The sequence below is a fragment of the Amphibalanus amphitrite genome, unplaced genomic scaffold (genome assembly GCF_019059575.1).
Source record: "Amphibalanus amphitrite isolate SeventyFive unplaced genomic scaffold, NRLGWU_Aamphi_draft 000416F_arrow, whole genome shotgun sequence".
Classification (NCBI taxonomy): domain Eukaryota; kingdom Metazoa; phylum Arthropoda; class Thecostraca; order Balanomorpha; family Balanidae; genus Amphibalanus; species Amphibalanus amphitrite.
In genome coordinates, this window is record NW_024881910.1 from 257,501 (window position 1) to 275,623 (window position 18,123).

At 45.4% G+C, this 18,123-nt stretch overlaps 2 protein-coding genes across 2 annotated transcripts in view; one reads left to right on the forward strand and one right to left on the reverse strand.

Moving 5' to 3' along the window:
• The window catches only part of LOC122390962 (LETM1 domain-containing protein 1-like), a 16,123-nt gene extending 12,490 nt beyond the window's left edge, over window positions 1-3,633 (reverse strand). The window contains exons 1-3 of the mRNA XM_043384438.1: window positions 3,579-3,633; window positions 2,195-2,298; window positions 1,361-1,583 (exon numbers count right to left, since the gene is read on the reverse strand). Coding sequence (XP_043240373.1) covers window positions 1,361-1,583; window positions 2,195-2,298 — 327 coding nt within the window. The 5' untranslated portion in view covers window positions 3,579-3,633. The remainder of the gene's footprint in view (window positions 1-1,360; window positions 1,584-2,194; window positions 2,299-3,578) is intronic.
• An 8,945-nt stretch (window positions 3,634-12,578) lies between these two features.
• Window positions 12,579-17,014, forward strand: LOC122390945 (arylsulfatase J-like). The gene is made up of 3 exons (XM_043384400.1): window positions 12,579-12,693; window positions 13,334-13,497; window positions 15,782-17,014. The coding sequence occupies exons 1-3, from the start codon at window positions 12,579-12,581 to the stop codon at window positions 17,012-17,014; spliced, it is 1,512 nt and encodes a 503-aa protein (XP_043240335.1).
• Window positions 17,015-18,123: the final 1,109 nt, after the last annotated feature.

Below are 18,123 nucleotides of genomic sequence, written 5' to 3' on the forward strand. Positions count from 1 at the left end.
CATTCCGTCCAAATTTCAGGTGAATATCTAAAGGGAGGTTGAAAATAGAGCGATTTCAATTTTGTCTCATTTTGGACTTGACACCCGTTATCTCAAACTTTCACATCGGTGACCTAAAGTCAGGTCAATTTTACGACTTCTCTATTATGACATTGGGAGAAAATTGAAATACTCTTCTTTCGGCGGAAACGCATTCAAACACCGTGACACAGGCAAACATGACACCAAGGCCCTATAGACACACTGAACCGAAAAATTGCACTTGTGAACCCTTCTATGCTCCTGAGCTCATCTCAGGTCATGAAACATCTCCAGCAGTTTTTTACCACAACTTTAGGTAGAAACATGCTTAAGAGCTGAAAAACCACAAATGTGTTCAGCTCAACAATGCCTACCAATCCAAAGACATGCAACATGACTTTTTTCGTGACCTGGACCAGGGGTTAAATTTTCAAGTTGACGTTTTCAGGTCAACTTATAGTTCATTCGACGCGTCTCGACGAGACAAACGCGATGCCGGTAAAATCAGCGCTATACAAGTTTTGAGTCAAAAGTTATGACACAAAAACCTTCACCGCAAAAAAACGCCCACCTGGAAGCTAAACCGTTGACCTCAGGTCAAATCTGAGAACATTATTCAGAAAGGCCTTTGAAAGAGCTATCGAATGCGCTTTCCCGCAGCACTGCAGCTCTATTGACTTCTGATTTATATGCCGATTTGTGAAAAGTTGTCAAAATTGGGGAAAATTTTAAACATTTTTTTTAATAAATTTTGAAATTTAGTTCGTGAAAATTTTACATCATTGGTGACCTCCAGTGACCTCAGCGATGACCTAATCAAAAATGACATAGGTAATCCTGAAAGATACTGTAGCGAGCTATCTGTTAGATTATACCGCGTCTTTCTAGTTTGCTTACTTTCCGGGATAATCTCGTGTGGCCAAAAAGCCCCCATCCCCCACCATGGTGAAGTTGGCTGAGAGGCCCACCCGGGCGCTGACTAAACAAAACATCCATAGTTTTGTCTTCCGTTGACTACATATTACTCTTCACGTCAATTTAGAGACAATTTCGCAAATTGAGGAGGTTGTCGGTTTTACTGGGGACGGTCCCCAGTAACCAAAAAGTTACTGGGGACCGGTCCCCAGTGTCCCCAGTGGTGGTTACGCGCCTGATAAGAAAGTGAATATGCGTAAATATTTGTCCAAAAAGTTCGGTAGCCAAAAGTTTTTACTTGAACAAATGTAGCAACTAATAGAGCAGATGACCTATAACCATACATCACTGATCACAGCCTCTCCCCCCCCCCCCCCAACAACAACAACAAGCACACACAGAACAAACAAAAACAAGTAAGTACCTTCCGCGCCAGAAGCGCGAACGACTTGACATCTCGTGCGAAGTCCTTGACGCCGACCGAGAAGACACGGTAGAGTCGAAAGGCGGTCGGAAACTCGTTTTCCAGCGCTCGCTGGAAGCGCTGGAGGTACTCTACATACCGTCCGAACACGTACTTCTGCAGTCGGGTGACGGGCCGACGGCCCTCGGGCGCGGCGGTGTGGCCCAGCCCGGTCTGCAGGCATCTGTCGGTGGAGCACGGGCGGACACCGGTCACCCACACCACTGCATTGTGGGGCTGTGTACATGCTGCTGCTTCTGGCACTGGTTGGCTCAGGGAATGGGGTAAGAGGTGGCCTCAATAAAGGAGATTGTTAGCCTAATTGTCACAATAGTTCAACAGGAAAAAGGCTGCAAGCATAATCAACGAGCTCTTGGGACATACCTTTTTCAAACATTGAATATGGGTTTGAAAATGACAATAACCAAAAGCTCCTGAGCTGCCTATATCCAACCTTTTCTTTTGCTGTTTATTACTTATGATAGTGAGGTTATCAAGCCTAATTATTAACATAATGTGTACCAAGGCAGTGCTAAACAGTTCATGATATAGCCTTAGCCTTACTAAATAGCCTTACTGAATAGTAGGAAAGGGAAAGACGTTGACTCCTACAAAAACACCAATTACAAGCACATTCATTCATGCCCCCTAACATGCAATGTGAGAATGAATGTAAATGGTGAGCATATTTAAAGCAGAAAAGAGCTAGTAGCATGTGCCACAAAAACAAACAGAAACTAATGATTACTTTATTATTTACATTACTCTTCAAAATATTTGAAGAAGACCTTTCACCTTTTACCAGCATGTGATGATAGGAGGTTTCCATGGTGTGCTGAGGGATAATGCAGGCCAGCAACCAATCTACTGAGAGCTGTCCTGGAGGAGAGATGATACATCTGGAAAGACACCATTTGTTACTGATGGGCAGGCATGCCTGTGAACAAAACAAGCTTGGTGTATCAGCAAAGAACTTCGGAATCTTGTCACACTTCTGGATGGATCTGAATCACTTTCTTTTTTAGCATCAACAATGCAGCTGAAGTCTGATATAGCATCACTTAACCTCAACGATTTCATTTACCATTGCCTGCAATATCTCCAACAACATAGCCTTTGGCACAGTAGTAGTACTGCTATGCTACGCTTATTGATGTCACTTCCATAACAATATTAAATTGCATCTGTAATGTGTTTTCATTCAACCTAGGGAGTTTATTCATGCAATGCAGCAAATGGTGACTAGAGTGTGTGGTGGTACCTAATCAGCGGTAATGGTAAATATTGCACAGGTGCTTTTGTAGGTACTTGGTTGCGCCCTGAACAACTATCCAATATGAAGTCAGGTCAAAATATATTATCTGGTAAGCATTTTATAATTGCTTTGATGATCTGACTCTTTGTTAACTAATACCAACATCTGTCCTGTTTTGACTCAGGAAACTGGTACCTACCTACCTATATGTCAAATTTAACAAAAAACAACAAAACCTAACATGACCTAGGTAGTAGGCAAGTAGTCCGTGCATCAAGTGGGGTCAAACTCCGTGGCTTATATCAATGTCTGCTTCGCTTCTTCAGCCATAACGGCTTTTTGCAGTTTGCACCCCATGGGTGTCGTTTTCTTTAGGCTTGGTAGGGCCAGAGCCCTATCTATGATTACAGAATTTCAACATTAACCCTATGGTGGTGGAGGATGGTAAGAATGGCTTTACTACCCTGAAAGTAATTATTAGAGCCCTACCCATAAATTTCGGAAAGTGACGACCGCGCTGCACCCTCTAAGTCTGAGGGGTGTTCACGGGCACCGCACACTGCTGCGTGCGGTGTGTGCGGTGCCTCCAGCAGGCGTGGGGGTAGGGGATGGGTAGGCGGTTCTGAAGTCACGGCTGCGTGCGGTGGACACTGGACGGTCCGCTGTGGCCAGTCCCGACCGGCCACAAGATCGCTGTGTACGGTGACGGAAGACTGACGTAGGGACGCAGTGGGCGGAGCTTCGAGGCTGTGTGCGGTCCGACCGCACACAGGGCCCGTGAACAGCCCTCTGGACAAATTCACGAAACCAAAACACATGCATCGCTCAACACAACTTATTCTAAGACAAGTGCCATTGTCCCTGGCCCCTCAAAGCCACAACACTTCAAGTTTAAATAATACTGCTTAGATCCTAGTATCCTACCCCTTAAAATGGAAATGAACCGTAACGCTCTCCAATTTCAACGCAAGGTTCTAATAACAGAGAACCGCAACCCAGTCTGACGTAACCAGGAGTCTGTTCGCTTTGTATTGCGAACACAGGGTCATGAAGGTTTATTCAACTGGTTGCCAGGCAACAGAGGCCGTTTTTCAAAAGACCGCAGTCCGTTGCTAGGCAAATTGCGACTGCTAAAAAGGAGTGTGTCGTCTGAAATGTTAGCGAACAGCAAGGAAACATTCGCGATTGTGCGTGTATTTTGAAACAGTTGCGTGACAAATGAATACTAAGATATTTCCAAATGAATACTACAAATGAATACTATGCTTCCAAATAATATTTCCCTTCTTTTTTCTCTACTGTTTGCACAAAGGCGCTTCTAGCAAAATGCAGCCCAAATTCTCACATTTTTTTTCGTCAAAGCAAATGGAAGGAGGTCATTAAAGGGACCCTCCCACCTTCAAAAAGTTAATGAATTGGCATGAAAGTGATGTCGCTCGGTTCAGAAAGAGCAAAAACGAATATCTACCAAATTTCATCGAAAAATATTCACCGGTTTTCAAGATATTAGACTTTTACTTTTGTTTACTTTTTGGGATCTCCGCTGTTCCTAGCGACTTTATTTGAAAGTGCGGCATTTGTTGCGCGCAAAGCAGCATATACCACCGCGTGCTACAAAACGTTTTGGTCAAACATTTAACGGACGTTCGAAAGCCTGATGACGTCATCAGATTCCCGTAATGGTTAAGAGATAGGGACCACGCTGGTCCCACCCTGCAAGTAAAGGGAAGAAATTTCTTGAACACCATAAAGCTGCGGGGGTTGCGACCAGGATAAATGGTGGTTTCTGAGCCTGGCCGCAAACTTGGCTATCTCAACTCAAAACTAATGTTAAGGTGGGAGGGTCCCTTTAAATGAAACCCTGATAAACTTAGCCCGCACCCAAGTGGGCTTTTCACTGATCAGCACCCCATCGTGATCAGCACCACATTACCCCCCCCCTTTCCCCCCAAAAAAAAACATAGCAGCGACACTTAACGACGTTCTAACAGGTCCGTATTTTACCGACTTTTGGGTCATTGACCTGACCTGGAAGGTCAACCAATGACCCAGGACCTTTAACCCTCGCCGGACCTATTGGTTTTCTACATACGCGCCGGCCGAGGGGGGGGGGCGGGTACGACCCCCCCCCCTCGCCGTTTCGCCCCTGGTGGAGCTAGCGCGTCGCGGAAAAAACGAGCGTGTGCGCCGTTACGAGACGCAGAGATTGGTACCCGATTTTAAGGTCCTAGGTCAACCGGTGACCTCTGAGGTCAGGTCAAGTGCCCCAAGGTACGGTTCAGTTTTTGGTGAATAACTTCGCAAAAAACGGCCGCAGAGCGCCGATTTTGGCAGCATCGTGTTCGCCTCGCTCAGGCGCGTCGAATGATATACTTTTTGTCCGGGTCAGGTCAACTTGGGGTGTTGACCTCAGGTCAAGGTCAGGTCAGCACCCCCAGGTCACGAAGATGGTCGAAAGAGGTCATGTCGCATATCATTCGATTCGGCAGGCCTTCCTGAGTCCATTGGTGGCTTTCCCGACTCGCTAGCTCAATTTGATCAAGAGTTATTGACGAAAAACTAATATGACCTTGATGACGTCATAAATGACGTCACGCAAGGTCAACATTGCAAAAGTGACACATCTAACCTTGCAAGGAGTGCATCAAATCACGATTCTGTGTGCTTGAGATAGTTGGAGATCGTTCCCGGCGCCAGAATAGCAGTTTTCATTTTTCCCCATTGACTTATAATGGTGAGGTCACGAAAATGACCTGACCTAATATGACCTTTAGGAAAAATCCGAGATATACAACTTGTGAGACTCATAATGGATACTAGATCCTGCAAGTTTCATTTCCCTGTGACATCTCCTCTGGCAGCGAGGGCGTTGCGAAGTTGCGACATCTGAAGACCGTGCAGAGGTTCACTTATGACGTCATAGGTCAGTGACCTGACCTGACCCAAAAATGCGGTTGGTGTCAAAAGATCCGGCTTGAATCAAAGGTCAGGTATGCCAAGTTTCAGCTTTCTATCGCCAGCGTGTTCGGAGCTATCGCGAAAAAACCCTATGGGGGGGGGGCGGCACCCGCCCCCCCCCCCCCCCTCGGCCGGCGAGGGTTAAATTGGGAATTATCGGCTTCCTCTCGTCACGGGCAACACGCTCGTTTTTTCCGCGAAGCTCTGGCTCGATCAGGGGCGAAACGGCAAAGGGGGAACGGACTTTACTCTCCCCCTTTTCAAGTTGATGCAACCCCCCCTAAGTTTTTTTTTCGCGAATAACTCGCGTAAAAAGCGGCTGATCGCGACGGATTCAAGCTACCATGCTATGGCGGGTTTAGCCTCCAGCAGTGTTCGCCACGGGCCACAAAATCTCAGCCCAGCCCGGCCCAGGCCCATGGGTTCACAGCCCGGCCCAGCCCGAGCCCATTCATGGTAAAAGCGTCAAAGCCCAGCCCGGCCCAGCCCGTCAAAAATGAATGGTTTACAAATTATTGACACCACACAGGTACCCATAGGAAGCAAAGAAACAATCTTGCGAGCAGCAATGCACATTGCACGCGTGCTTTATTAACTCGTTTTTTAGTCTTGCACAGAATAAGCTATGTATTTATAGTTTTTATCTGAGTTGCGAACCCCTGACTCCACTTTACAGTTCTTGGTTCAGCCCATCCACAGCCCATCGATCCTTCATATTTGAGCAGTGCTTTCCGCGATAACTAATTTTCGGACCTGCGATAACGATAAAACGATAAGTAAGGTTTGCGATAACAATAAACGATAAACGATAAAAATTTGCAACAAATTAACAGCGATAGCGATAAAACGATAAAACGATAACGGTAATTGCTTTTTTAACAGCGATAACGAAACGTTAAACGATAATTGTTTTTTAACAGCGATAACAAATGCGATAAGAAACACAGCTTAAATAAGTGTACTTAAAGCTTATTTGCAGATCTATACACTTAGCAGATGGCAACAGGTTGCGCACACTTACTGTCGCGCAGCATACACTGTCGATCGTCTTCCATTTTTCCATCATCCCGTTTTACATTTTATCGTTTGTCGTTAATAATTTTTGTAACTTGCGATAAGTGGATGAGCGATAATTTTGAAAATTTAGCGATAAACGATAAAGATAACCGATTTACTTAACAGCGATAATTATCGTTTATCGTTCATCGCTCATCCTATTGCATGCGGAAACCACTGTATTTGAGGGCCCAGCCCAGCCCATGGCCCATTGGGCTGGCCCGGCCCATGGCGAACACTGGCCTCCAGGAAACGGTAAAAAAGTCTTCAGTGTACCTACGTTCGCGGCTAGCAAAACACCAATACGATACGGGCGGGGGTTAAGATGACCTAAAAAGGTCAACTTAAAGGTTTGACCTTAGGCCCAGGACACAGAAAAGCCAAAGATCATGTTGCATATCAGTCGATTCGAATCGTTGAGCTGAACGCATTCATGGTGTTTGCAGCACTCTAGCATGTTTTATCTAAAGTCATTGTCAAGACTTCTGTTCGAGTCCTTTCATGACTTGAGATGACCTCAGGGGCATAAAAGGGGTCAAATGTGCAATATTCCGATTCGGTGAGTCATGTACACCTAACACCTGTTACCCGATGTTTGGTGGTATTTCCGTCCTAAAGAAAGAAGAGGCCGTTCGTCACCCAGCTAAGCATCTGTGATGGGTTGCTCGGCGGGTGGATGGCGGGCGGGCGTGTCTGACGTTTTGTGTGCTATGTTTTCTTATGTTGTAAGCTTACTCAATGTAATCATCTATGTGCAATCTTAATTGTACCTATGTTGTTTCTTCTCTGTTCACTGTTGAAAGGGCGCTTTAATTTAAGCTTTGCTTTTACGCCTATCTACTATTTTGTTGTTTCTTCTGATGTTTTAGAGAGTATATTCCCGTATTATTAATATCCCGTATATATATATATATATATATATATATATATATATATATATATATATATATATATATATATATATTATATATATATATGGCGTACATATATATATATACAATGTATATATATGTATATATATATATATATATATATATATATATATATATATATATATATATATATATATATATATATAAACATATATATATATATATGTATATATATATATATATATATATATATATATATATATATATATATATACATTGGCGCCACAACCACGACACTCTCCCGGCGTATCACAATGCACCTGAGGGAAGGCTCACCAAAAGAACATTCGCGCATACACCACAACTCACATTTGACACGAACACAACTCGTTGAGAACACGACAATCATCGCATCATGCAACGATCCAAAGCGACTGCGGATTCTCGAAGCACTACACATCAGGGAGAAAACGCCCACAATCAACAAACAGATAGCCTCATCTGCTGTTACTTTAGCACTGTGGAGTGGGTGAAGAATTGTATAGGTGATGAAAGAATGTGTCTTTATGTGTATGTATGAATTGTAAAAAGGTTTTAATGTGAGTATCAGAATGAACGATAGTATTTCGACAATACTTGGAAAGCAATGTCGCGTGCACCTGAACTATTATTCAAATGCTAGATTGTGCAAAAATAAGTGTGAATTAATGACCATTCGAACGCGATGTAACCGACTCTGTATATGTAACGATTGTATGCTTGCTCATTTTATTCTGAAGATGAAACATGAGTGTTTTGAAACGTTAATAGATCATGAGCATTGGTGAACTTTTATTTAAACTACCGAAACATCAACGAAAAACATTCCGACAAATCGAAGCCACCACACGGAAACTGGTGAAAGCTGAAAATGCCCTGGTCTTTAATGAGACTGCAATAAAGGAAAACCTTCTGCCAAACTATACGAATATATATATATATATATATATATATATATATATATATATATATATATATATATATATATATATATATATATATATATATATACATATATATATATTATAATCCCGTATGTTCCGTCTTCTTTTTTACTTAAAGGGACAGTATCATCGAAAAAAAAAATCCATGTATGGAGCTGATTTTTTTTTACTAGCATTTCTTATTTTTCTGAATCAGAAAAACATAGTTTGAGGACCGAACTCAGTGAAAAATATTGCAACCACATTTCATTTTCATGATTCATTTTCATGAGCGAACCACCACTATACAAGCATGGCCGCCAGTTTGGAAGCATGCAAAATTACTACAGAACTGGCGCAGATAATACATTATTGACGCTACGCTTACGCGGTCGTTCTTCTGATTGAGTTGTCCTTAGGGAGAGGTAGCCTTAGGTATTGCCTATAAAAATATAACGTGACAATTGGAGGGAGTGACAATTGGACGTGACAATGACAATGGGAGAAAATATCACGTGACAATCACGTGATAAACGTCATACATTGGAGGGAGATTGTGATTCAAGCTGGAGGAATTCCTTTGTTGAGCCGCTAGAATCCGAAGGAAACAGCGGAAATTGCCTACGACTATTTAATGAATTTAACGGTGATGAATAAGTGCGAAAAACGTTTTGGCTTTATAAAATTTGATGAAATGACCAGGGTAAAAGTTTTATTACTGGCGGTCAATTCAAAACGGCGCAAAACATTTAAACAGTGAAGATAGTGAAGCACGATTCAAAGTGTGGTACACCTTTCGTACTTTGAGCGGCGATAGCGGGATAACGGTGTGGAGCTTCGAGGATCGGTCTTCAGTTCCCGGACCAGAAAGGTGGGGCCTATGCAATGTCAAATTTCATCAAAATGGTGATACTGTCCCTTTAAGTGAAAGAAGCATAGGGACCAACTTAAAAATTGTTTTTGATACTTTATTTGTACGTTTCCGAAGAAACTTCGAGATTGTAGTTTGATAGCCCTGTGAATCCCGAGTCCTCTCATGCGAATGGAGTTGCTGCAAACTCAGAAACTATACAGGCTCTTGACAGAGACTATCGTAGATCAAGGGTTTGCATCCCAATCGGCCAAACATGACGTCTCTTCAACGTCACTTCCGGCAGACCTATGATATCTAGGTCCAAAGCTTTTTATTTTGTCATGAGCTGTCAAATCGATCTAGCAAAGAGTACTGAAACTGTTCGTGTCGATACGTCCAACAGTTTGGAAAATATTGCAGAAAAACTCATTAGAACCCCTCGCCATGCGCGGGTCAGGTATATCGGGCAGCGCGGGCCACGATCCAAAATCAGCGGAGATTGACATTAGGGGCGTTCCACGACAAATCGACAAGTGCCCTGCACCCTCATATTTTATTTTTTGCTTAAAATTGGTCTAATGGGTTGTGATGGGCGGGGAAGCCAGCTGTGGCAAGGATTTTTTTCTTCGAACAACGGTTTCTGAGATATAGCCTCGGGCAATTCCTGGAGGTCGCGCTGCAGCCCTATGTTTGGCGGCCTATAACTCAGAAACTATTGGTTTTCTACGATAAAAACTTTATATGGTTCAACTCACAATCAACCAACAAACATTTTGGCTATCTCGGATTTTCAATTTTTGAAAATTTTGATCACGTGACCTTTTGACCTATTTTTCGAAGAGTGACCTTGATATTTTCCCCACTGAAAGTTGCAATTTTGTCTGATGACGATTAAAGCCTTATCAATTGTCATTCATATGCGATAGTAAAAAAAGTGGTTTTCGCCCTGCGTTGACCTCAGGTCAGGTCATTTTTATGACCTGTCCATTATTACGGGCGAGAGCGTCAGCGAGATCTCGAGAACAAAGCAGGATAGCGACAAGCGGTAAACGGTACAGGGTACACACGGTTAAGATCTATAATTTTTACTGAGGTCATTTTCAGGTCAGTTCAAAGATGACGTCACAGGAGCAAAAAGGAAGTCAAAATAGCGGCACTACATACATATATGAAGTTTTTCTCGAATAACTTTCAAGGTATCCCAGCTAGGAACAAACTAATAGCACCATCGTGATCCTCTCGTCGATCCGCATCGAAACAGATGTATGTTGACCTCGAAAGGTCGAAAGGTCAAAACTTGACCTTAGGTCACATGACTTAAGGTCAACTTTTCACCTTTCGACCTTTCGAGGTCAACATACATATGTTTCGATGCGGATCGACGAGAGGATCACGATGGTGCTATTAGTTTGTTCCTAGCTGGAATACCTTGAAAGTTATTCGAGAAAAACTTCATATATGTATGTAGTGCCGCTATTTTGACTTCCTTTTTGCTCCTGTGACGTCATCTTTGACCTGACCTGAAAATAACCTGAGTAAAAATTATAGATCTTATCCGTGTGTACCCTGTACCGTTTACCGCTTGTCGCTATCTTGCTTTGTTCTCGAGATCTCGCTGACGCTCTCGCTCGTAATAATGGACAGGTCATAAAAATGACCTGACCTGAGGTCAACGCAGGGCGAAAACCACTTTTTTTACTATCGCATATGAATGACAATTGATAAGGCTTTAATCGTCATCAGACAAAATTGCAACTTTCAGTGGGGAAAATATCAAGGTCACTCTTCGAAAAATAGGTCAAAAGGTCACGTGACCAAAATTTTCAAAAATTGAAAATCCGAGATAGCCAAAATGTTTTTTGGTTGATTGTGAGTTGAACCATATAAAGTTTTTATCGTAGAAAACCAATAGTTTCTGAGTTATAAGCCGCCAAACATAGGGTTGCAGCGTGACCTCCAGGAATTGCCCGAGGCTATATCTCGGAAACCGTTGTTCATAGAAAAAAATCCTTGCCACAGCTGGCTTCCCCACCCATCACAACCCTTTACACCAGTTTTCAACGAAGAATAAAATATGAGGGTGCAAAATTAATATTTTATTTGTCGATTTGTCGTGGAACGCCCCATTAGCCGTTTTCACGACGGCCATCTGGTACACATTTGGTGCACATTTGGTGCAGATTAGGTGCAGATTAGGTGCAGATTTGGTCAAATTCGGTTCAGTGTATTTACTATTTCTTAGTAGCAGTATGGAACTAGGCTTGCGGTAATTACTTATATGCCTGCTTTGTCATATTATCAGAGAGTATCATCGATTAAAACACTGAAATAAATTCACAATACCAAGATATTTGCTGTAACAGACATTAGGTGCAGATTTGGTCAAATTAGGTGCATTCGCCGGATAGCCCGTCGTGAAAACGGCTATTATCTCTTGCGCCCGCCCGTCCTGTCAGTGTAACTTGATCACACTGACAGATACACAAACTGCTTGCCTACATATCATACGATTGATGTGCAGAAAGAAGGCACAGAAGGAAATGTATCCTCGCTTTGAGCTGCCGCCTCTGGGTCTGTAATCGGTATACGCCTGTGTCCTGTCAAGTAGAACTGTGAGCGGGACGGGGAGGTGTCGACATTGCGAATCGTGCCATAGTATATCACGCTGACTGTTCACTTCTCCGGCCACATTGCACAAACGGTACAATCACTGCCTGGTTACCAGCTGTTCACGAGGCTAGCCCGTGGCAATGATTTATCCCGCGCCGGGCCAGTGCTCGGCGCCAAACGCGCCTGGTGCACTTATTTACATGCACTTATTTACCTGACAATTTGGCTAGCGAACACAGACATTGATCAAATTATCAGTGATGAACATATAGATCGATAGTCTGATGAGTCAAATAACATTAATCACAAGCGTCAATGCCTAGGTTCTTACGTTTTAGTCCATGAAGGCGCCCTCTTTATTCCATATTCCAAGAACTCACAATCTACCAATTTATCACAGCAGAGTCACAACATCCTCCTCACGAGTGTTGATATCATACACGCGTACAATCAAAGGTTCCGTATTGCACATTCACGGTGAGACGTCTCGGCTCCGTGGCCTTCAACCACTGACGCAAAGACCCCATCTCCGTTTATTGCGCCTTGCGCGTCGCCTATCGGAAAGTCTGTCTATAAAAGGCGACTCATTCTCAGGTGGCGTCAAGGCGTCGCTATGGCTTCTCTCAGGGTAGTCGCACTGTTTCTGGTGCTGATTGGCGTGGCGGTCTCGGCGCCAGCCTCCGAGTCAACGCCGCCAAACATTGTCTTCATTGTCGCCGATGACGTGGGTGAGTAGTGAGATAGAGGTGTGTGTGAGAGAGAGAGAGAGAGAGAGAGAGAGAGAGAGAGAGAGAGAGAGAGAGAGAGAGAGCGAGAGAGCGAGAGAGAGAGAGAGAGAGAGAGAGAGAGAGAGAGAGAGAGGGAGAGAGAGAGAGAGAGAGAGAGAGAGAGAGAGAGAAGTGGGTATATAGTTTTTTTCTAAGAAAGGACCTTTGCTAGTAAACATGTCACGGTATGACGCAGTTTTGTTTTGTACATACATACCTATGCAGTGCACTGGCGAGGGCATATGGCAATGCCAATCGCAATGACATTGACAATACCCCGGTGTTTTTGATAGACCATGTGAGCAAAAGTAAACATGAGGCAAGTGTTTGAGTCTGACTTTTCGAATGGTTGGTTGAATTCAAAGGAATAAGCAGCGAGAATTAGGCTACCTAAACATAGGATTTTAAAGGAAATGAAAAATTCCATATACGGTTTGAATTTTATTGGCCTTCCAGCTTTCTCGTAGACCCACGATAACCGATTCACTATTTTGAGTTTTCACAAAGGAGGGTCATAACGGTACAAGGATCACAACGTTGAGAGTGAGACTATTCCAACCCATTGCGTTCCATTAACTTCTCATAACTCTTTTTCCGACAGGCTTCAACGACATCTCGTGGCACAACTCGGATATCCTGACGCCCAACCTGGCCAAGCTGGCTGGCGAGGGCGTCCTCCTGGAGAGGAGCTACGTCCAGCCTGTGTGCTCGCCCTCGCGGTCGGCGGCTCTCACCGGCCTCTACCCGTACCACATGGGTACCCAGGTCAGTCGGGTGGCGCGGTGTTCCGCCTCAGCCGGAGTGCCGAGCTGTTAGCTACACTGAAAACAATTTCACCCAAAACTGGCGAGTAAACCGGTGTCTCGCGGGTACCCCTATCCGCAACCATTTTTAACCACCCTCCCAGGAGTCAATTTAGGACATAACACTTTTGCAATTCACTCTGGAGAGTAGTAACCTTCCACGACTATTCGCGCACCAGTGGCTCGCAACCCCTCCATCGAAAGGTATTCATCGACGCCTACCTGGCAGCAGCGCCCCACAAACCCCTAGGAGATGGGGTTACCCTCCACGCCTACCCTTCGCCGACCAGAGGGCCAAAAAAACTCCCACGCTTGACCATATTTGCGGGAAAATATCTATATTATAGCAATCTCACACCTAGAAAACATCGGTGAGAAAGTTTCACATCGGTGGGAAAGGTCAAATCGAATTCCCATAGAAATTTCGACAAGACTCAGTCACCGGCAGTCATGCAGACCGCCCGAAATCAAGAAGATGTGTCGCCGCTGCTTTCGTGACCTATATAAGAATCTAAATGGTTTCACTAGGTAGTTTCGGAAGAAAAAGCGTTGCCAATCGTCCCGTGATGAATATTGCAGAGGTTTTAAACGTGCACCCTAACAATTGTACTTTCGCCCCCACTTGGAAACCGCCAAACAATGTGCCAATATATCATTGGTTCAAAAAAAAAGTTAAAAAATTGTTGTAATTCAAAACTGTATGAGACAACGCCATCTAGTTGTAACAGTAGATCCAACTCCTTCAGGGCAGGTTATGTAAAGGTTCGCCATCCACGGATACGCGTTTACGATACCTCGAGTAGTTCCAACTCTTTCAGTGAGGGCTGTGTCAATGACTCGACACACGCGGGGACAATATCCGGTGCTGGGTAGCTACCTTACTGCAGACTGTGGGTGCAGTGCATATTTACGAGTAATAAGGCAGGCAAGTCTGATTACCCTCTAGCTAGAATCTGGACATGGCGAGTTAATACACATATACCACCCGCAGAGCAACGCTTAATTCGCCAGCTTCGGGTGAAATTGTTTTCAGTGTAAGGCTGTCCATTAGAGTGCGGCATGCTGTCCCTAAACTGGGAAGGGACGGGGAGTGACATTTTGATGCTGTTGAATGAATGTATAACGCTGCGTATATCTATTTTATATGTTGCATTTTGAAGTTGCCTGAGGCTGCATGAAAGTGAAGAGTGGAAAAATTGAAGTATGAACTTTTGAAACGGTTATTCGTATAAATATAAACAATTGGTTATTCGCTAGCAATATTATCTTGACGGCAGAGTTGTCTTACCAGATTAACCCTCGCCGGCACGGGGGGATTGATGCAACCCCCCTAAGGTTTTTCACGAATAACTCGCATAAAAAGCGGCCGATCGCGACGAAACTTTCAGTACCCTCGCATTGATCAATTTTGCACCTACCCTGAAAATTTCATGACCCTGACTCAAATGACCTTTGACCTGTGACCTACTTTCCGAGACCATGTTTGGCCGGAATCGCGATTCGGCGTATGTCGGCTCGCATTAGCCGCGCGTTTGCAAGCTTTTCGTGGTTTCAAACGTTCAAACATGTGATTTGATGTTGCTCCCATGCATTAGGGTGGATGTCAAGGTCCCCTGAAGGTCAGGTCAGGTCATTGACCTTTGGTGACCTCGGTTCACTTTTTCGAGTTTTACATGTTTCTAGGCTAGTTTTTGGAGCTGATTTCGAATTTAGCACCATTTGAACATTTGCGAAGTAGTTTTTGTGCCTTCGTAACATGTTACGAAGCTGTCAGAGGCGGTTGACGCGTATTACGAATACCCGTCACGACCCCTACCGGTTGACCTGACCTGACCTGACCCGACCTGGTCTAAATGCTTAAAGACATCATCTCTGATCAAAACTAACACGATATTCGTGATCAGCACCCCGGAAAACCCCATGGCAGCCACACTTTACGACTTTCTAACAGGTCCCGATTTCCCCGATTTTCGGGTCATTGACCTGACCTGGAAGGTCACCCGATGACCTAGGACCTTGAAATTGGATATCATCGGCTTCCTCTCGTGACGGGCAGCACGCTCGTTTTTTCCGCGAAGCTCTAGCTCGATCAGGGGCCAAACGCGAGGGGGGTCGTACCAACGTACCCCCCCCCCCCTTGTGCCGTACCCCCCTCGTGCCGTCGAAGACGATGATACTACGGCTCCGACCGTTCTGTTTTAGTACGTGTGCTGGGCTGATTGTGTGACGTTGTTTTTATGTCACAGCGCAGCGCCTACCTGCCGTGCCAGCCGACCGGTCTGAGCGTCAACTTCACCCTGCTGCCCGAGCGGCTGCGCTCTGTCGGCTACAGCACACACGCCGTCGGCAAGTGGCACCTGGGCCACTGTGCGCCTGAGTTTCTCCCCCACAACCGCGGCTTCGACTCCTTCTACGGCGTCTGGAACGGCCGGGAGGACCACTTCACGCACACCCTGAACGGCAGCCTTGACCTCAGAAGCAACGACGAACCGGACTGGGACCAGAGCGGCGTCTACTCGACGGAGCTGTTCGCCTCTCGCGCCGAGCGCATCATCAGCGAGCACAACAAGTCCAAGCCACTGTTCCTGTATCTGCCGTTCCTGGCTGCCCACCAGCCCGTCCAGTCGCCGGAGGAGCTCGAAGAGCTCTACCCCAACATCCCCAACGACCTCCGTCGCACGTTCAGCGGCATGGTGACGGCCATCGATCTCGCCGTCGGGCGAGTTGTCGAGTCGCTCAAGGCGTCCGGCCTCTACGAGAACTCCGTGATCGCGTTCATCAGTGACAACGGTGGCAACGTGACAGCGGCCGGCAACAACTGGCCCCTGCGCGGCTTCAAGAGCACACTCTGGGAGGGCGGCACCCGCACACCGGCGTTCGTTGTGTCTCCGCTGCTGCAGAAGACCGGCTACGTGAGCTCAGAGCTGATCCACGTCACCGACTGGGCGCCCACCTTCCTCCGGCTGGCCGGTGTCGACACCTCGGACCTCAACTTCGACGGCGTGGACCAGTGGGAGACGCTGTCGACCGGGTCTCTGAGCGCGCGCGACGAGTTCGTCTACAACATAGACCAGCGCGACGACGGCGACTTCAGCGCCGCGCTGCGCCAGGGCGACATGAAGCTGATCTGGGGATCTCCCGGACGCTACAACGACTGGTACCCGGTCCCGGACTCCAACGGCGACGCCGTGCAAGACCTGTCCGATGCGGTAAACATCGATAACGAGGACGAGGTGGACGTTATGGACGTTTCAGCAAGCCGGCACGGAGACCCTCAGCCTGTGTACCTCTTCAACGTGACGGCCGACCCCGATGAGCGGGTGGACCTGGCGGAGCAGATGCCGGACGTGGTGAAGAGGATGCAGGACAGGGTGCTGGAGCTGATGGAGGACCTGGTACCGGCCGACTACCCCAAGCAGATCATCGACGGCTACCCGACGAAGGGACTGTGGGAGACAGGATGGTGCGACGCCCACTGATCGGCTGTCCTGCCACAAGCGGTACCTGCGAGTTGTGACCATCGACTGTCGTTTGCGCGTGAATTTGATTGTTACGATTTGTACGTATTTGAAGTCAAGATGTGGTACGAGGACCCGGAACTTCCTATGTATCAGTTGCTTGACGTTTAACCCGCGCCCCGCTGGGGGGGGGCAGAATCTGCCCCCCCTCCCGTTTTTCGCCAATAACTTCTAAACGCGTTACGCCAGCGACGTCAAACTTTCAGTACCTTATCATACATCAATTTGACACGTTCCCTAAAAATTTGAACGAAATCCGTCGGAAAATTTTTGAGAAATTGGCGTTTTAGTGACGTCATGTTCGCCATTTTCGCCTCAAAAACGGCAAAATTTCAAACGCCGCTAACATCTTCATTTTTAAAGGAATCAAGACGTAACAAAAAAGGTTATACGTGATTCCACGTTGTCTATCAAATGGCTATCTCGGTTTTTTGAAAATTTTGGATTTTGGCCCAAATTTTTTCAAAAAACTGATTTTTTTGGGAAAATAGTTATAAAATCCAAAATTTTGAGTGTATCGAAAAAACCGGAATATATGTCAGAGAAGTGGTCAATGTGCATCTACATACCAATTTTCAGAAGAATCGGTTCAAAAATGTGGGAGTTATTCAAAATTTCATGACGTCACGACACACAAATTTTTTGAAAAATGATTTTTTTGGAAGTTCTAGACCTCGTACGGAAACAAAAATAGCACCATTCGATTCGCCGTGAAAAACTGCATCAGATAGATACCTTTTTGGGCCTTAACAACCAACTTCAAAATTTGACCTCACTTGACCTGACCTTGACCTGACCTCGACCTGAAATTCATGCAGAGGTGGTCCATATCACTTATTGAGTGTGCCTATTGAATTCTATGAGTAAAATGAACCATAAAACATGTGTCGCACATGCCCTTTTCTATATTTTGTTTTTGGTGACCTGACCTGGCCTGACCTGACCTTGACCTTGACCTTTGAATGACATTGTATGCAACGAATATTGTCCTGGTAGTCTAAGAACACGTTTTGGGCAATCAGTCTCAGTCCATTCTTCGGCAACTACGGTGCAAGGCCGATACTGTAGAA